This window comes from Bactrocera neohumeralis, chromosome 5, assembly GCF_024586455.1.
Source record: "Bactrocera neohumeralis isolate Rockhampton chromosome 5, APGP_CSIRO_Bneo_wtdbg2-racon-allhic-juicebox.fasta_v2, whole genome shotgun sequence".
NCBI classification, from domain to species: domain Eukaryota; kingdom Metazoa; phylum Arthropoda; class Insecta; order Diptera; family Tephritidae; genus Bactrocera; species Bactrocera neohumeralis.
The window spans coordinates 65,085,974-65,104,778 of record NC_065922.1 but is presented as its reverse complement, the minus strand read 5'-3'; the positions used below and the strand labels follow the sequence as shown (position 1 = coordinate 65,104,778).

The window sequence follows — 18,805 nt, the reverse complement described above, 5'->3', positions numbered from 1 at the left end:
TCTTCGCTGTTTTTTAATATTCAGAAAAATACTTCTACAAATTTTTATACAAAATTTATTATAAAAGATAAAGAGTTGTACACTCTCCAAACTCCAATTCGGGCAAAAATTCCTGCAAATTGTGTCAAAAGTGTACAAGATATAGGGCGAAAATGGGTTTTTTCTATGGCTTTCAATAAGATGTGTTGTAAATTTACTATCAATTTCCTCAAAAACCGTTTTGTGAGAATTTTGGAACTTCAGAATTCAGAAATTACCTCATGGAACTTGTAGGTAGGTAGATAAAGGGGGCGGCAGAACATCCTTGGCCCCGGGCGCCCGAAGTTGTGGCTGCGCCACTGATGTAAAGCTTTCACAAATTTGTTAATATTTTCATTTTACAAAAACCAATGAACCGATTTCTTTACACAAAATTTCGTTTTTGCCTTCAAAGTGTTAAGTGTTCCCAAAAACGGAAACATTTAAATTTCGAAAACGCCCTCCAGAACTGCCTGGCCGTACAGATTTACTAAGCATATAAATTAAATCCTTTGATTTCAGATGATGCAGCACCGAGTTATATATGTATTATGGTCACCACAATTCAACTTTTTCCCGAAACGCTCCCGAGTAATTGCTCGCATTGCCATTTTGATATATTAAAATAACTCTACTTGATAACATTTACTATAATCTTTACACAATTTGGCATATAATATTTCTATTGGTAACAAAAACTTGAAGATTATGTTATGAGGATTATGTTTGTGAATTAATTTATTTATTCCGACTTCATTTTTAACAAGGCACACAGTTGATATACCAGATATGAATGTATGTAAGGTATACAAGTGCGTTCCAAAGTAAACAGCATTTTTTGAATCTAGTGCCCCCTGGTGGCGCCATCTATATGTCGACTAGTGCGTTGGAATCTGCTATCTTTATCGATTGTCCAGTGAGAATTTCATGACATTGCATTCAGTGGCGTAGCTACAACTTCGAGCGCCCGGGGTCAAGGATGTTCTGCCGCCCCCCTTTATCTACCTACCTCCAAGTTTCATGAGGTTGTTCGAACAAAAGTGAATTTTTACAAAATATCTTCGATATTAAATATATAAAATTTAGGAAGGCCACGCAAATTCTGAAGTTCCAAAATTCTCACAATACGGTTTTTGAGGAAATTGATAGTAAATTTACAAGACATCTTATTAAAAGCCATAAAAAAAACCATTTTCGCCCTATATCTTGTACATTTTCGACACAATTCGTAGGAATTTTTGCCCGAATTGGAGTTTTAAAAAACAGCGAAGATCGTTTTGCCGCCCCAACGAGCTAAAACACTAGTTCGACATGCTTTTGGACCGTCCAAAACCCGTAATGAAGCAAAAGCAGATATTTTAAATAAAATAAATTGATTTTGCCGAAAAAACCATTTGTTCTGTTTACTTTGGAACGCACCTTGTATAATATTACCACATATTTCAATCACAAAAATGTGTTCGTTTCCTGTGCTTTGAGATTTCTCTCCTATTTTGAGATGTGCGATATATACAACTAGATATTCTAAATATCGATTTTTTAAATACCAATCGTTTATTAATAAACATCTCTACCCTAGTTGTATTATTATATTTATTTAACATTTATTCTGTTACTAGGATAGTGGAAAATATCTATAGCTATATTACAAACAAAATTTTTGTCTGTGATCGAGCATATAAACTAATACCCGAATTTAATTGTTTAATAATTTATTATATCATATCACGGAGTGGAAATTTTAGGTAAACAAAAGAGATATGTAAGTATGTATATATATGATATGTTCTGCATGTTAGAATCAGTATTATTTCTTTTATTATAGAAGTGGAGCCAATACTGAAGTTAAGAATCTTATGGCCACAATCATGTTAAAGCGTCAGCGTTGTGAAGATTTCGACACATTTGTGCCACAAACTAAAAAGCTTATTAGTGACAAAATTGTAGAGCAGCGCGATCAAAATAAAATGAATAAAATTCATCGTTAGTTATTTATCCAATTGATGTTATAAATTGAAAGTTTAATATAAGTATTTTCTTTGCATATCTTTAGAAAAAACCATCAACTTATTATTCAAAGCTGCACGTGTACAAAAACCATTAGAACAGGCCCAATCAGAGACGGCTGCGGAGGTGGAAGTACCACTATGGCAGCAGGTTGTTTTACGTGGTAATGGTGAAATATCATCAAAAAATGTTACAGATCTTATAGTTGATCTCTCTTTGGAGAGTCGCAAATCAAAATGCTGTCACCGTGAAGCTTACATACGTAGCGATTGTTGTAATTGTTCACAAGCGCTGTGCGAATTTTGTGGACACTCATGTGCAGAATGTGGTATATTTCTATGCGACAGTTGCGTTTCCCTATTGTGAGTTAATTGTAATTTTACGAAGATGACCAAAAAATAATAATAAATTACTTAATTTGATTTACAGTGGTTGCGGTAATGTTGAACGGCCAATATGTGAAAAGTGTTCTTTATTTCAAAATTTATAACTTTCTCCTAATTTTATAACTAGCTGAAAGCTTTATTTATAATATATGAAACTAAAGTTAAATATTTTTCGTCATTTTTTAGTATAATCCAAAGTGCTTTCTTTTATTATAAACAAATTTTTGTTATAGAAATCAAACGTACTTTTATATTATTTATTTTACGACAAGTTAAGAAATATTAAATGTTTTCTGTGTAGTAACGTTGTCGTTGAATTTTATTAAAGAAGCACATAATAATTTTTATTTTATTATTGCATATCCCGATGATATTAAGGCTATGCTCGGTTTGCTAGTGATATAATTAACATAGGTGTCATTCGTATTAAAAAAAACAAGCTAAGTAAAAAACACAAAAATTGTAGCTGCGTAACCCAAATTGTTGTTCTGTAAACTATGTATTTGTTAACTATAAATTTATTTAATAAAACACTTAATTTATATAAAATTTATGCATGTACATTTATTCCATAGGATTTTAAACTAAATACATACACAAATATTTACACTTTACCCTTAAATTTGTGGTACTTTTTATGATCTTTAACATACAACTCGTATACCTGCCGGGCCGCTTCATTAGAACAACGTAATATAAAACGTCCAACCCGGTGATCGCAAATTCCGATCAAATCATAGCATATACTATCAATGTGCGTTTTGATCTAAAATAGAAAGATGCATAATAGTATTTGTTGAAACAATTTAAAAATATAAATATTTAACCAACCTTCGGATATAAAGTTGTTGCGCGCTTATTTGCAACAATTAGGCTTATAACAAAAGTAAGCACAAATGGTGCAACACGCTTAACATGTACGCTATGCGAAGCTATTAAATGCATTAGAGCCTCTAATTTCATTGCCAGCTCCGCTAAATCGTCCAACTCATTGGCCGATAATGCCGCATCTTTTTGTCTGTCACTCTTGTACCAAACAATAGATTGTATGAGGTCCTTAAATATGTGCATAAATTGAGGTACACGATCCATAAGTAGTACATGCCTTTGTCTAATCAGACTGCCGAATAAGCCACTCATTGCACAATGTAATTGTTTAAATGTATCCAAATTATTTTCAGATAGTGGAAATTGTTTTATATTGATATCCATAAGAAGTGAAAGTATGTCGTCCAAAGTGTCCGTTGAAATGGGGATCTGTAAGAAATAACAATAAGCAATTTTTACAACTTTTATTATTTATGTAAGACTGTAAATTTATTTCAATGGAATATAACAGAAAAATTATTAGTTTAATATCATCTGACTCTCAGTCTATGTAAACAGGGAACAAGCTGTCAGATGATTTGGGTTGAGACATGAAAAGACGTTATCATATGGGATATTTCTTTGCATATCGAGATCTAGTCTGAAGACCCTAAACAGGGAATATTAAGTTTGTTACTCCTAAAAAAACGGATTGCCTATAAATTTTATATTTAAATGATTTAATACACGCAAAATAATCCCTCAGTTTTTGAAGTATTAATATGAAATTTCGTACTCGACCTTCTCTTTCCAAGAAGCTGTACATTTGCCGGAACCGCCTATATCGGAGCTGTATGGCATATAACTGCCCCAAAAACGGAACGCTCAGAATCAAATCCTTGTATGGAAAACTTTGTTATTTGGCAAGATATCTTAACAAAATTTGGCATAAAATATTGTATAAAGAAACGCTTTAATCTAATAAGAAGCTTTTCGGAATAGTTGTAGAAGTGATTGAACCGAACAAAAGGTTTATATCGGATCTATAGCATCTAGCTTGCAAATTCTTGTATGGAATCTTTTGTATTTGTGAAAGATATTACAGTTTCCGTACAACCGAAGTTAATGTCTTTTCTCGTTTCTTTTAAATTATTAATTCAATAGTTTAATACCATTTTATTTTCGACTAACGATTGCTGCGCTGCCAATAGTGCCAAAACTTGTTCCTTGTCCACAAATTGCTGCTTCTCATCTTTTCCAAGACGTAATATAATGTTGCATGTGATGGATTTAAATTTATCATTAAAAATCTATTTTGGTAAGAGAAATTACTTGTTAATAGCAGGAATGCAGCTTATTTATGTGTTTAAACTTACAGCGCCTTTAATCGTGCTAAAGGAACATTTTGCTATTAATTCAAGGCATCTTAAAATATTTCTAAAATCCTTTATATCATCCAAATTGTTGCTCAAACTCTGTAGTGTTAGTAGCAAATCTTCATTGGTTTTATTACCAATAATCATTTTAACTGCTGTCTCTGTCGTTTTCCCAGTATTCGTTTCATTTACGCTTGAGTTTTTCAAATCTGCGTTTATTTGTTGCCAATAGTGACTAAGCACAAACTCTATTTCATCTTGATCCAAATGCAAAAGTTGTCGATGATTTAACGCCACTTGCAACAGACGTATGGCATACGGATTGCGGTAGTCCATCTGCAAATTAAATTCAAAAAATATCGAAATTATAAATATTAAGTAGAGTTATTTTTATCATAATTACAGAGTGGCCAATGTATATTTTACAAATACGACGAAAGTTTTCATCCACTAATACGGTCGACTTATCAACCCCATTATCGATGCCAGCTGCCGCGATCGTTAGTACAGAATTCACAAATGGCGCGAAACCAGCTAAAGTTTTCTCAACAAATTTCTTATCTTTCTTTACAGAGTTATTTAATGAAGCATCTGATTCTTTTGCGGCTTGCTTATTAAAGTACCCGTTTATATATTTGGAGTAAATTGCTAAAATACGGTCAAAATATTTTCGTATGCGTTTAGCGCTAGGACCACTAATTGCAGCGAGGGTTTCTATGGCGAGTAGCAGAAGACGTCTCTGATCTTCATCTAGTTTACAATCGGAACTTTGTGCGGATTCTAAGTTTTCGGCCAAAGAAGTGAGAAACTGCTCGCTACCTTTTTCCTCGGATTTGATGGAAGAAAAGATGAATTCATAGAATTGCCACAACCTTGCAACAGGTAGAATTTTTAAAATTGTCGACAAAGAAAAATATTTGAAGATCGGTATATGTGGACCAAAATGAAGAAAATCTGAAATAAAATGAGATTGTATTAGATATAAATAATAAAATACGTTGGTTTTTTTTAATTACTGATATAAAATTTTCGAAATTCCTCTTTACCTAAAATTATTTCAAAGACATCCGAAGCATATTTATTAGCTTCTATTTTGTTCGTTGCACTCAAATCGCTGTAAAATGCTAAAAATAATGCAAATACCAAGCATTTATTTTGCCTTCGTAAATGTCCCAGTGGTAATTGTCGACAAAGATGTAAAACCTTTTCTATTTCCTCAGGCACGGGAAGTTCTTTCACTTTATACTCAGTTTCAGCGAGTGTCTCGATAATTTTTTTCAACTTTATCAACTTTTTATCTGCTGCATTCTGGTCCGCACGTATATATTCGTTTAACGAGTTGAAATTACAATTTAAAGAAGCCAGAATGGAACCCTTCGAAACAGTTTCAAAATGTTGGGAAAAACGTGCGCATACGGCCATTGCCAGTATTTCTAAAGAGTCCAAATCTTCTGCAATTACGTTTATTTCAGCTTTTGTATCAAGCAGGCGTGGTAATATGCTAGCCTTGTCGTGCTGGTTCATGCGACTGAGAGTCCACTTCATGCTAGGCATTTTTTGCAATAGCGTCACGACGTCATATTTCAAGTTGTCTTCATTCGTGAGAGGCAATATAGATTGCAGGTCAACTGCACTGCTTTCTGCTGTTAATTTTAAAAGTGAAATTGCTTGAGCACCTTGAAGCTTCAGGCGATTATAAAGATATTTGCTTTGCGATTTGCCAAAATTCATTATGCGTTCTTCTAATAATGTCCACTCTTCGGTATTCAGAAATGCATGTAATTGCTCTGGAGCTGGTGAGTTTTCTTTATTTCCATCTGGACGATAGTAGTGCAATAGAAGTTTGAAGTAACTAGTATGAAAGGCACATTCCAGAAATGCATTTAATTTACGTTCATTATGCTCTTGGGCAAGTAGCAACTGTGCAAATTCAGAAAGACCTTCTTCGGTAACTCGAAGCTGTTCATTTATTTCGTTCGAAAATTTATCATATTGTTCGGCCAGGCGGCTACCGGCAAAATATTGACAAAGTAAAGCGGCATGTAAATCCAAGAGGAACTGGTTATTCTCTTCATATCGTACACCAGTTTTGTCATGTAAGTTTTTTAGCAACTCCCTTAAGGAATAAAGCAATGACTTCCAAATTACTAGAGAAGGTTTAGACACGAGTCCGGTTATTAATTTTGAAAATGCAACTCCAACACTTTTTGACGGCCAAGCTGCTCGGAGATATGGAAAAGAATGCTCGACTTCGTTATTGCTTTCGCTGTTGATTTCTGTTGACACATTATGAAACTCTTCGAAGATAATATGCAAATAATCTATGTCGGTGTCTAATTCTGCTCTGTGGGGTTTTGATTTCTTAGTCGTGTTTTCATCCCCTCCTCTCGATTTTCGTTTCAAGGTTTTTTCAGTTTTTTTATTTGTTACAATTTCAAATTTGTTTAACCATTCTTTAAGGCTTTTGAGCATGTTGAAAACCAGTTTCTCCGCTCGACTTAAACGTCTAAACATATCCATTAGGGATACAAGATAATCGCCAAATAAAATTTGTTCTTCTTGGTCCTTCTTTTCCGCGACTATCATCCAAGTTGTTATCTAAATAAAAAAATGTAAATTAAAATTTTAGTTTTTTACTACAAAAATTTAATACCTGGAAGATGTCTTGCTCCAAAATAAGTGGATTTAGACGCAAAGCTGCGCACAATAGCATTAAAACCTCACGCAAATAATCTTGTTTACCTTGTTGAATGCACTTAAAAAGCTCTTCACCCAAGTAAGTCAGTGCGGGTGGTTGATTTTCCAAATCCATTTTGAAATTTAGACTGATGTCATGTTTACGCAAAATTTCCAAAGTATAAGCACCTGCGGTTATCATCATTTTCGCTTTAAGAGAATCTTTTTGTCCAACTTTTTCGATTTCTTTTGCAAGTTCTTTGAATACACGCTGCAACAAATGTTGAATATAACTTTCAACGCCTCGTCTGTTGACAAGAGTACATTCCAGTGTTAAAAGTCTTACAAATAGGGGCAATTGCATTATACGTTGTACCAAAGTTTCATCTTGCAATTCATCCGTTAAAAGACGCTCTAATTGTAATAATTCATCAAAGAAGCAAAGAGAATGCGTCCGCAGCGTTAGAACCACACGAACAAGTGGCTGCAAAATATACAAGCGATAACATTTGTCATAGCGGGCAGTATCGCCGGTTCTTTTAATGTGATCTCGTAAGTGACCAAGAATACTGGAAAAGAATTTGGTTTCGTTTGCAGTATTTATAATTTTAGTTTTGGTAGAATTAATTGGTTGATTCGATGACTTAAATTTCTTTAAATATAATTCATAGCAATTAAGTAATGATGCATAAACTTGCGCATGTATCTCATAATCTGTGCGAAATAAATCTTGTAAAACTTCAAAATCACACAGATGGCACAAAAGTTTTGGCCAATCACAATTCGTTACTACTTTACTGCTTTCGGCACATTTGTTGGCTAATTTCAAAATCATTTCAACAAATTTCTTTTTTGTATCTTGAACAATAAGGCCCGGTTGAGCGCGCATTTGTAACAGTTCAGTAAACTCCTCAAAAGGCATTTGTTCTATCGGTATCTTTACTGCTGCTGTGGATAACCAATTCAGGACTATGTCATATTTACTTGAGAGCGTAAACTCGGCCGAATTCCAAGCTTTCAATGCAAATTTAAAATTCTCAAGAAATGATAATTCATTGCGACGCAGCCAATTCAAAAATTCTGTAAATACATACATACATAGGTAATATTTAATAAATAACCACATTCAAATTTTGTAAAATACCGTCTTCCGTCGACATTTTTACTATTTCTTTTTTATATTGAAAGGAAATTAGACTAGTCTTCTATATACGACGTAAACAAATACCACACGTGCTTGAATGAAAACATATGACAGTGTTACCCATATCAATTCTAAAGTAAGCTCTCTTTATAATGACCGATTTTGTTTTATAATAAGATAATAGAGACATATAAAATATTTTTTATAATTTAATTGATTTAGTTATGAAGATTTTATACAAATCTCTCTTATATTTCAATTTAAAATAAATTAGGGTATATCTTTTAACAACGAATTGTATAAAAATCATTTATCGATATACTATCGTCCTTCTCTAACGTTATTTTGATGGTTTGACATCTATTTTTGCCATTTAATAATTGTCGGAGTTTTGGCGTGACAAATATTCAAAAATGGCTTTACAATTGAATCGTGATGATACTATTAATTTGATACGAATTTATGAACAGTATGAATGCCTTTGGAATTGCAGAAAGGAATCGTACAGAAATTCTGGTTTAAAAGAGAAAGCATGGGAAGAGATTGCAAACTACTTCGATACAGATGTACACGAGTTGAAAAAAAAGATTAAGTATCTCCGCACAGCATATGTAGCCGAACTTAGAAAACTGGAAGAATGGAAAAGAAAAGCTCCAAATTCAACTGAAATATATCAGCCTAAATTGTATTATTATAAGGATTTCAATTATTTAAATAGTACAATAATAATGAGAAAAAGAGAGTTTATTGAAGATGACGAGGATAACGATGATGAAATAAGTCTAAAAAAGGAAGGCTCATACGATGAGGTAAATTTTTTATAAGTGGTATTAAACTTTATTTGTAATTTTTAAATAATTTACAGTTAAGTAACGATAACTGCGAACGTCTACAAGAGAGAGAAGCAGTTTGGGAAAAATGTACTGTCGAAGATTATCTAGACGAGGACTTACAACAGCAAGAACCTAAAAAATTAAGATTGGCGTCTCATCCATGTACCAATTCGTCAACTTCTGCAAAGATTTCTGTATTCAGTACGAAAGATAATCAACATAAACGTTGCTCTAACGAGCCATTGGGAACAGATGATATGTATTTAGCTTTTGGAACTAGCATAGGTTTACAACTGAGACATCTGAAACCTGTTAATGCAGCTAAAGCTATGGCAAAAATACAGGGAATTCTTACTGATCTTGCTATTTCAGAAATCTAATTATGTTTTTACAACTAATTTCATATAGTATTTTTTAGACGTAATATTACAAAAGTTTTGTCCAAGAGGGTCCCAGCTTACATCCAAATAAGAAGACTCGGATGATTAAAAAGGAAATAGCTTCCTTATTTTTTAACAACAAGATTGATAAATTGCAAACCCTATATTTCAGACAGCTGTAGAAAGAAATGTATTTAAGCATATGTAAGCCTATGCATAAAAGGAATGTGTTTATGAAAAAGTCATTAAGACGAATATACCAAAAAGTTATAAGTTAAATATGTGGGAAAATTTAAGTGAAAAACTGAAACTTTAGGGAGTCTTTGTAAAAAACAATTCAACTTGGGACTAAACCTTTTAGATCAATTAATAAATATGATGTATTCTTTATCAACTATATATTTAAATAAGCTACGGTTTATTTTATTTAAATACGAACAGCTTTCCAATGAGCAGGTAATTTCAGCTTACGTTGTTTTGAGTTGCCTTCAAATTTGGATCATTTGAACGCGCCATTTTGGATTGGATCCATTCGTTTGCATGCATACGTTTTATATGAACGTACATATTAGATTTTGAGCGGCATTCCTTTGAGCAGTGTGGACAAGAGTACAATTGCGCTCCCGTGTGTGTAGCCATGTGCTCCTAAAAAGTAAAAAAAAAAATTGGTGAAATAAAATTTTAAAAATAGTAACTCATATGCAAAATCTTACTTCAAGGTTTCTGCTCTCTTTAAAAGTTTTGTCGCAAAAGCTGCATTGTAAATCGTATTTCTTCTTGTGCATATAATTAATATGACCTCTTAAGGCGGTGCGTGAGCGACATTTGCGTCCACAATACTTACAGTCTGCGTCGGTATTATTGTGTTTGAACTGGTGTAATCGGTGGACGTGTTTATTTTTTGACCATTCTCCGCAAATATCACATTGTACAGGTGGTTCTATAATTCCCTGATGCTCAAGTACATGACGTTCAAAAGATGGCTTAAACTTGAATGCTTTACCACATACGTCACATATGTGCCGATGAAGATCCTCGTGTATGGCCTCTTTGTGTTTGCGCAAGCGTTGTGGTGTTCCAAAGCTATTAAATATAATTCAGTATTACTTCAATTAGTATTTCGTTAATGTTAAACTTATTTTTAATATTTACCTTTTCGTGCATATTTCGCAGTTATATACTCTACTGTCTTCATGTTTTCGTATATGATTGTCGAGACATTTTTGCCCGCGAAATACTTTAGAACAAATATGACAGCAAACAGTTTCGTGATTAACTTCCTTTTTAGAATGAATTATTTTAATGTGGCTTGCCAAACATTTACTTGACTTCAATTGTTTCCCGCAATCTTCACATCTAGAAAAATTCGTAAAGAAGATAAGCACTTTTCTTTGTACCTTTGTTCTGTATTACTTAAATTTACTGGGGTTTGTATGCCACTGAACGTGCTCTGCTAGCAAACTTGGTTTCTGGAATGTTTTACCACAACACTTTACAAACGCTGTGCTTTTATGGATTTGTGTGAAATGTAAACGGAGATCATTATAGGTCTCAACACATAAACCGCATATATCACAGTTCAGCAACATAAAATTACCAATAATTTCATTATTTAGTTTCGAAGCTTCTTTCCTCAATACGTTTTTTACTGGACGGAAATCCACGTTTTTAAGTTTCCGTTTGATTTTCTTAACACGAGCATAACTTGTTACATTGCTTTTTGTGGACTTTGAAATAGTTTCAATTTTTTCCTTCAAATTTATCAATGGAATATCATCTAAATAAAAACAATATTAAATTAATACTATGAACGGAATTAATTATAAGCATATATTACCTTCAATCGACTCGTTGTCATTTCTCCAATCATCTTCTGCTACGACATTTCCACATTCCTCGTCTAAATCAAATTTGATGTCTGGCTTAACATTTATACTTTCGGAGGTCGTTGCTAAATCGAAGATGTTCATGTCATGTGAGACAGATATATCCTTCAAATCCAAGAGTATTTCTTCTTGATTATCAATATTTTCTCCCGTAACATCGATTAATACCGGTGTAACATCCTCTACTTTGTTACATTTTACGTCAAGGAACTCACTGCCCAACGAGCTCTGTTTTAAATCCACAAATATCCAAAACTTATGGAATTCTTCCAAATGATCACCACAATCTTCACACAATGAAGTCGATATCGGATCATCTTGCGCTACCTGTAAACAATCAATCAGTCAAGTGCATTCTTATGAGGTGGCAAACAATTGACAATTTACCTCCAAGTGGAAGTACTTTGTTATAAGTTTAATTAATTTAGATTCCGTATGAGGAGACTCAAATAAATATATCGCATTTTCCTGAGTTAAATTTTGCAAGCACAATCGACAAATCATTCCCATCAAAGAAATAAAACTTTTGTTAAAAATTTGTTAATAATATTACGACTACTGAAACTCCAACACAATGAAATAAGTTTTGTATGTAATAAATCTTGTTTTTAAGCTTCTTCTTACTCAATGCACCTTAACATTCACTCACAAAATAACAATATACCGTGTTCCTAATTTATAGGTTTGTTTTATAACACCTAGTGGTTGCTAGCTATCAGGAAGAACAAGAATTTGAGATAAAAATGTACTTTTTAACATTACCATGTAATTTTGCACTTGCCAAGCATACTGTTAAATATTTGGAAGTTGTTTGTGCTATACAGATTAACCTATTCTAAAAACTATTTCTTATTTGAACTCAATTATTTATTTATTTATTTTGACGTTTCACAATTGGAACAGCCAGATTTAAATTCTACCAAAAATAAATGTGAAAAACTAAAGTGTGAAAATTAAAGAAAATGCGAAGTTGAAATGTATTTGATGAAAATGTGTATGTGCAAATTAATTTTCAATTGAAACGATTAAAACTTTTGATAATTGATAGAAAATCAATTTATTAAGTATTGAAAGGTCAAACGTCAGTTGTTTTAATACACCATTAAATAAAAAAAAATACTTAAATACATAGTTTTTTTTTCAGATATTAAATTCCCAGCCTGTAATAGCTTTTAATTGTTGGATGATTTAATTTAAATACCCAAAAACTAGTGTTTTGTCTGAAAATGGGTGTCACATAAATAGACTTGGTAAGATTAGGCGTCTCAGTAATAATAATAGAAACAAACCGACAAAACAAGAATTTCTTTTATAAAATTGTATTCTATATATACATACATATGTATATAACTTTTAAGTTTATTGCAAACTTCTGCATTTGTAAAAATGATTCAATTTATGAATTATAATAGTTATGACCACTATTTTAAAATATACTTAATTCAGTTAGTCATTTTCAAACCGGTCCCATAGTCTTTCAAATGTGTCGCCTAATTTATTATAGTAGCGTTATATTTTTCGTTGTTGTTTTTTAATAAAAATTTAAAAATATATATTTAAAATGGATTTAAGTTTTTAGACTTTTTCTTTCAATAATCCTTCGGCCTTAAGATTGTGGATTAGTTTAGGTAAAGTTATTGCGTGGAAGTTGTCATCCTTATAGACCGTCACATTTTCGCAATGAATCGTACTGCCATTAGGTATAAGTTCTTCCAGTTTCTGAACCAAATCTGCCTCACACTGTTCCGGCAACCCTTCACAATTGTATAACATTATTAGGTATTTTGAAATATGCATTTTAAATATAAAACTTGTGGCAATTTCAAATCTTTACCTTTAATTTCACAATCGCAAGTGTAAATTGGAAAAGTAAACTGTGCTGGATAACGCCTAATATTCTTGACGTTGACCATTCCAATGTTTCCGTAGTCGAAGAATATGATGCTCGGGAAACCATCACCCACGATTTCCAGACAACGACCACGATACCATTTACCATCAACTTTATATTTAGCAATGCAAAGTTCACCGATACTAAATATTAGAGATGTTTTTGTAGAATGCCAATATATGTATTTTAAACCATAAAATATTGAAAAAATATTACATACCGCGGTGTATAGCATTGATCCTTTAACGACTCGCCATAAACCTGGAGATCACTTTGAAATTTTTCAATTTCGATGGCCCATTTCTTTGTACTACATGATATACAACCGGTACAAAGAAGAGAGTTGTCCATAACAACCAGTTCTATGTTGTCGCCTTCTGGTAATTGCTTCTGAGGTAAATGCTGTTATTTTTAACGGGAAGAATTTAGAATAAATAGATTTATGCACTTAGTTTAGAAAAGAAAAATATACTAACATTAACGTAATATGCTTCATCCGGATTAGTTGGCTCGGTTGGTTTGCAAAGTTTGGCTACCATTTTATTGAAATTTTGATTTGTAGTTCCATCAAATAATTCAACTTCATAAACACCCTTGTCGGATAACAAATCGTTCTTTTCGTCATACTTAACTACCAAATCAATACCATCCAAATATGAATACATAAATTTACGAATTTCTTCGGTCATATACATTTCCGGTACATCTTTTAATATTACCGGCTCCACAAAACGTTGTACTTGAATGAACTGCTCGGGTGCTTCATAAAGATCCTCCAATTTTCTTGCATCCAAATTACCATAATCCATATAAACTAATTTTATGTGTTGCTCATTGTCACTATTAAGTATCATAGCACGATTATATTGTCCCGCGAAATTAGTAATGACAATCTGTCCACAAATTGGAGTTTTCGACAATTTTTTTAGCTGCTTAGCCGTACTTTGAACATCATTAATAAATTTAAAAAAGTTTAAATTATCTTCATTAGCCTTCGATCTTATAAATACTATATTCGTTTTGCTAACGGCAGTAAGTGCAACTAAATTACCACTGCGAGGTATTTTTCTTGATTGCACCTCAGTGGGATTTTCAACAACACCGGAAGAAGATGACGTGTTCGGAGAACTTTGATTTTGTTTATCTTTTGATTCGTCGTGCACTTTTTCCTTTTGAAAACACTTGTTTTCCAAATTTTCATTGAAGCCTTTAATACTGTTTTTTATGCATAAAATATATTTAAATGTAATCAATAATATATATGTATACATATGTCTATATAGTACGTACTTCTCTTTACCGCAAATTTGGCGATGCTTTGGCCAGGCCTTACGTTGGCACTCCAAACCGCAAAAATATGTTTGACACCGTGCACATACTACATCACATGTTCGGTTACAATTTGCACATTGTCCAATATCTTTAGGTCTCTCGATTCCTCTATTATTATGATTATTTTCGTATATTTGTCGTGACCAGTCATAGCCGCCCAAAGATTGACGTGTCTTTTCTTCAATATATGTTTTAGACTGCTCAGACATCCTAAGATAAAAAATATTATGATTAATTTAATGCTCGATTGGAAATTCATAAAATTACGAACTCAATGAACGCTCTGCCTGTACGATATTTGTACTTGGAAGTCTCCATATTGTTCAATTCGTTGTAGTCTTTTAGGCCTGCTCGTTCAAGCTCGTGTGCATCTTCGGTAATCAGAAAATGACGTTGTGGATCGTTACGTTGCAGAAGCGAATCTTTCGTTTCATAAGCCTTTTGATTCACAATTGGAGTGTGTCCAAAGTGCGGTCGAGGTAAATTTTTTTCAGACGATCGGTAGTTTCTAAATATAACATTTTGTTTTAAGATGTTTAATTTTTTATTTAAATAAATACCTGTGTTCAAAATCAATGACGTTCTTTTCTGTTTCTATTGACGGCAGAGTTTCTTCAATATCTGAAAGTATAGGCTCAGTTTGCTGCTTATTTTTTTGCTTGCCTACTAGTACATGAAAACCGTATTGATTCTCTACTAAAGCACGGTAAACGGACTCCATTTCGCTGGTGGATGAAGCAAACTGTATTATATACATATATAAAAATATTACAAAAACTTAAAATTTACTTACGCCACATTTGGAAAATCAATGAAGAAGTAATCATTTTTTGTACTATCACGAACATCGCTGACTCGACCATGTCGAGTACAAATATTATAAATGGCTTTCTTGGTAATTCCAGGGGGCAAATGCTTTAGTACCAAATAAGGTGTAAATTTTGAAGTCGAACTATCATTGACATTCTTGGAAATCGGAGACCTTTGCTTGTTTCCCGCTTCAGCTTGTTGGGCTGGTTGTAAAGCAGCATCTAAATAAGCTCCAGGACCACTGCTATATTTATTAAATTTAGAATTAGTGTAATCTTCGCGCATTGGGTTCCATGCACCAAGTTCCTTCGGGACAACGTTATTCAAGTTGTCGTTCGACATATTTCTGAAAGAGTGTTCCAAATCAAATAATGTGTTCTTCATATATTATATTAACTCACAGTTAGCAAGTGAATGTATTATCCTAAAATTCAGAAAAATAAAAACAAATATAAGAATGCAACTGCAGTTTCTACAAATCTCAAAACTCAAAATTGAAAGAGGGATAGTATTTATCGATTATTTAAAATGTTAAAATATCAAGATCGATCACACATATTCGTGGACTTAATAATTAAAGACCATGTAGGATACACATTTTTTTTAAGATATATTTGTTTAGATACAACAAAATTAAATTTAGAGAAAGCTTTTATAGTGGCCGCTTCCACTGTTTAAATCAAAGTGACGCCCGGAACACATAGAGCGCGACAGACGCTGTCAAATATTAAAATACACACGTTCTTAAGGACTCAGTTATTGAGGCGGCTGCACAACTATAACTATGTCCATAAGAATGTGTGTATTTTAATATTTGACAGATGTTGCTTGCAGTCTGTCGCGCTCTATGTGTTCCGGGCGTGACGCTTTTATTCATTTTCATGATTCGCCGAACCTCTGTTTCTTCGAACTGTTATGGTGTTTTCTTATAAGCGGGATATATACTTGTATGCATACCGTATCACAAGTCAGTTCACTATACCCTAGTGCGCATTGTAAAAAACATAATTATGTATCGCATAATAAAACATAATTATTTATAAAAAAAATATATGTTGACTTTGTTTCATAATATTTACTAAATTTATGTAAAATTGATTTATTTTTAACCCTTTCGTGTTTGAGTTGCTTACAAAATATAAAAAACGACAATCGATTAATATCTGTGATGATCTCTATTCAGTTTATTCAAAAGGCAGACAAGGATTCTTTTTAGTTTTGCGATCATCTAACAATCAGGTCTCAAATTTGAGTCAATATTTTGAGACTAACGTTAGAGTCTGTTTTGTGAATAGTAAATAGTCACAAATTGAGACAAAATGTCTCAAATAGTGACTAGAGATTGTTGTTGTTGTTTTAACGGAAATTCAATCCCCGTTGGGATGGTAAATGTCATTTGTGTTGTCGTCGATGTCATCTAACGGTAGGCCCAAGAAACGTGCTGTTTCGACGGGGTCGGACCAAACGGAGGAGGGTGTTAGATGGGTGGGGTTTATGGGGCATGCAAAGAGGTGGTCAGTGTCATGCGGAGACTCGTTGCATGCAGGACATACGTAGGGTATGTCAGGGTCTATTCTGGATAAGTTGGAGTTTAACCTGCTACAGTATCCAGAACGAAGTTGCGCAAGGGTCACACGCGTTTCTCGCGGCAACTGGAGCTCTTCGTCTGCGATGGGTGGTGGTTTGACTCCAAGAACGCCATTCACGGGAAGGGAGTCGGTGAAGGTGTTGATGTCTCCGCTGTGAATAGCGGTCAGTACCTGCCTATAGTTAGTTGCGTCCGAAGTCCGGTCGGCGTACTGTACGACGTCGTCGACGTAATCCAGGAATGACCTTTTGATGCTCCTAGGAGGCGGTTCCGCTCCAAGCAGATGGCAGCAGGGGTGATTTCTGCGAAAACATCCCAGCAGGAACTGCTTGGAGAGGAGTTCATTATGCTCCTTAACTGGGAGCATAAGCGTCTCACTGTGGAGGTGTTCGATGGGAGACATCAAAAGACATCCTGTAGTGGTCTGGAGTGCAGTATTTTGGCAGGTCTGTAGTTTCCACATCTGCGTGCCACTGCATCCAGGCGACCATATGGGCGCTGCGTAGTTGAGGACCGGCCGGCCGATAGCCTTGTATGTTGCCAACAACGTTTCTTTGTCTTTTCCCCATGTGCTGCCGGCTAGCGACTTGAGGATTTTGTTGCGGCTCTGTACTTTGGCGATAATCGCGGTCGTATGAGGAGAGAAGGAGCATAGACTGTCGAATGTTACACCTAAAATCTAAGGATTATTGACAGTCGGAATTTTGACGCCGTCGACTGCAATGTTAAGCTCAAGTCTATACTCCTTCGTCCGGTTTAGAGATTCCTTATACCATGTTCAGACCGACACTTAATCACACGATTTCGGCTGTTGAATGGATTATCCCACTAATCTTAAAAATTTATCAAGATTTCGCCATACAAAAATGACAGTTCCAAATCACCTCATTGAAATGATTTGAAACTGATCCACGCTAAATCTCTCTGTGCGACTCTGATTTTGCGCAATCTATGTACTTGTCAGCACTGGAAATCTGTTACATTATCACAGCTGATTTAGACACTACAAAGGGAAAAAAATGTAAATAAATTTTTTTTAAAGCAATAAATCTAATTTCATCTGAAAATCGACTTAGCAAATGAAATAATGCATCCATTATTTCTATTATATGGAAAATATTAAAAAAAGTCGTCTTTTTATTTCAAAATACTATATGACAATCTTTTCTTTTGATAAATATTAAGCAATGTGAATTCTTGAATGTACAGTTGTTTTTTGATCTTTCTAACGGCAGTGAGAACACTGTTGGGTTATGAAATGCTTAAATATTATCTAATCTTTTAAATTTTCGGTCTGAACATGGTATTAGAGTATGTATTCCACTATTAAAATCTCAAATTTAGAGACGTATGACTGTATCACAGTACAGAATCGCACGGATAGTTTTAAATTCAGGTAATACATTATACCGTATTTACATTTATGGTAGGTTATATCTTACGCTTAATATTATGCTACAGTATTATTGTTGCTACACTTTTACGGTAATAATACCATATTTTTTTTTACTATTTGATAGCGTAGCAGACAGTTATATAAGTGAAATATATATTTATGCCTAACAAGCTTTGCATATTTTTTACTTATTGAAAATCCGTTAACTTATAGTTTAAAATTAAATTGTTAAAATCATTCATAATACCTATATTGACATTAGATAATAGTGCTCA

At 33.5% G+C, this 18,805-nt stretch overlaps 5 protein-coding genes across 10 annotated transcripts; 2 read left to right on the top strand and 3 right to left on the bottom strand.

Annotated features, from left to right (window-relative positions):
• The first annotated feature begins 1,584 nt into the window (after positions 1-1,584).
• On the top strand, positions 1,585-2,960 carry LOC126759195 (uncharacterized). Of its 4 annotated transcripts, none has more exons than XM_050473887.1 (4): positions 1,585-1,763; positions 1,844-2,001; positions 2,072-2,387; positions 2,455-2,960. In XM_050473887.1, exons 2-4 carry the CDS (start codon positions 1,875-1,877, stop codon positions 2,513-2,515), a joined length of 504 nt encoding a protein of 167 aa, XP_050329844.1. In that variant the 5' UTR covers positions 1,585-1,763; positions 1,844-1,874; the 3' UTR covers positions 2,516-2,960. The 4 variants fall into 4 exon arrangements, with proteins under 4 accessions (XP_050329844.1, XP_050329843.1, XP_050329842.1 ...); XM_050473886.1 differs by having other exon boundaries at positions 1,585-1,780; positions 1,824-2,001; XM_050473885.1 differs by having other exon boundaries at positions 1,585-1,784.
• On the bottom strand, positions 2,950-8,528 carry LOC126759149 (uncharacterized). Its single transcript, XM_050473809.1, has 8 exons — positions 8,415-8,528; positions 7,248-8,350; positions 5,641-7,192; positions 4,998-5,548; positions 4,595-4,930; positions 4,391-4,528; positions 3,243-3,668; positions 2,950-3,177 (listed from the first exon to the last, which is right to left on the bottom strand). Exons 1-8 carry the CDS (start codon positions 8,428-8,430, stop codon positions 3,016-3,018), a joined length of 4,284 nt encoding a protein of 1,427 aa, XP_050329766.1. The 5' UTR covers positions 8,431-8,528; the 3' UTR covers positions 2,950-3,015.
• A 249-nt stretch (positions 8,529-8,777) lies between these two features.
• On the top strand, positions 8,778-10,037 carry LOC126759187 (uncharacterized). Its single transcript, XM_050473871.1, has 2 exons — positions 8,778-9,223; positions 9,280-10,037. The coding sequence occupies exons 1-2, from the start codon at positions 8,828-8,830 to the stop codon at positions 9,625-9,627; spliced, it is 744 nt and encodes a 247-aa protein (XP_050329828.1). The 5' UTR covers positions 8,778-8,827; the 3' UTR covers positions 9,628-10,037.
• LOC126759169 (transcription factor grauzone-like) lies at positions 10,009-12,145 on the bottom strand. 2 transcript variants are annotated; one of them, XM_050473843.1, is made up of 6 exons: positions 11,901-12,144; positions 11,465-11,840; positions 11,041-11,404; positions 10,780-10,983; positions 10,341-10,710; positions 10,009-10,272 (listed from the first exon to the last, which is right to left on the bottom strand). In XM_050473843.1, exons 1-6 carry the CDS (start codon positions 12,021-12,023, stop codon positions 10,090-10,092), a joined length of 1,620 nt encoding a protein of 539 aa, XP_050329800.1. In that variant the 5' UTR covers positions 12,024-12,144; the 3' UTR covers positions 10,009-10,089. The 2 variants fall into 2 exon arrangements, with proteins under 2 accessions (XP_050329800.1, XP_050329801.1); XM_050473844.1 differs by having other exon boundaries at positions 10,176-10,272; positions 10,472-10,710; positions 11,901-12,145.
• A 400-nt stretch (positions 12,146-12,545) lies between these two features.
• On the bottom strand, positions 12,546-16,204 carry LOC126759158 (protein vreteno-like). 2 transcript variants are annotated; one of them, XM_050473829.1, is made up of 9 exons: positions 15,948-16,204; positions 15,530-15,892; positions 15,297-15,461; positions 15,008-15,244; positions 14,695-14,946; positions 13,881-14,619; positions 13,625-13,806; positions 13,348-13,547; positions 12,546-13,267 (listed from the first exon to the last, which is right to left on the bottom strand). In XM_050473829.1, the coding sequence occupies exons 2-9, from the start codon at positions 15,886-15,888 to the stop codon at positions 13,089-13,091; spliced, it is 2,313 nt and encodes a 770-aa protein (XP_050329786.1). In that variant the 5' UTR covers positions 15,889-15,892; positions 15,948-16,204; the 3' UTR covers positions 12,546-13,088. The 2 variants fall into 2 exon arrangements, with proteins under 2 accessions (XP_050329786.1, XP_050329787.1); XM_050473830.1 differs by lacking the exon at positions 15,948-16,204 and having other exon boundaries at positions 15,297-15,478; positions 15,530-15,628.
• Between the last annotated feature and the right edge of the window lie 2,601 nt (positions 16,205-18,805).

Bases quoted from the DNA above. Each gene is read 5' to 3' on its own strand.
- LOC126759187 (XM_050473871.1), top strand. From the start codon at position 8,828: ATGGCTTTACAATTGAATCGTGATGATACTATTAATTTGATACGAATT. The intron at 9,224-9,279 runs GTAAATTTTTTA...AATAATTTACAG, and splicing joins AGGAAGGCTCATACGATGAG to TTAAGTAACGATAACTGCGA.
- LOC126759158 (XM_050473829.1), bottom strand. From the start codon at position 15,888: ATGTCGAACGACAACTTGAATAACGTTGTCCCGAAGGAACTTGGTGCA. The intron at 15,245-15,296 runs GTATTTATTTAA...TGTTATATTTAG, and splicing joins GTCATTGATTTTGAACACAG to AAACTACCGATCGTCTGAAA. The intron at 14,620-14,694 runs GTACGTACTATA...CATAAAAAACAG, and splicing joins CAAATTTGCGGTAAAGAGAA to TATTAAAGGCTTCAATGAAA.
- LOC126759169 (XM_050473843.1), bottom strand. From the start codon at position 12,023: ATGGGAATGATTTGTCGATTGTGCTTGCAAAATTTAACTCAGGAAAAT. The intron at 10,984-11,040 runs GTAATACAGAAC...GAATTTTTCTAG, and splicing joins ACAAACCCCAGTAAATTTAA to ATGTGAAGATTGCGGGAAAC. The intron at 10,273-10,340 runs GTAAGATTTTGC...TTTACTTTTTAG, and splicing joins AAGAGAGCAGAAACCTTGAA to GAGCACATGGCTACACACAC.
- LOC126759195 (XM_050473887.1), top strand. From the start codon at position 1,875: ATGGCCACAATCATGTTAAAGCGTCAGCGTTGTGAAGATTTCGACACA. The intron at 2,002-2,071 runs GTTAGTTATTTA...GCATATCTTTAG, and splicing joins TAAAATGAATAAAATTCATC to AAAAAACCATCAACTTATTA. The intron at 2,388-2,454 runs GTGAGTTAATTG...TTTGATTTACAG, and splicing joins GACAGTTGCGTTTCCCTATT to TGGTTGCGGTAATGTTGAAC.
- LOC126759149 (XM_050473809.1), bottom strand. The intron at 5,549-5,640 runs GTAAAGAGGAAT...ATTTTATTTCAG, and splicing joins TGTCTTTGAAATAATTTTAG to ATTTTCTTCATTTTGGTCCA. The intron at 4,931-4,997 runs GTAATTATGATA...TTTAATTTGCAG, and splicing joins AAATATACATTGGCCACTCT to ATGGACTACCGCAATCCGTA.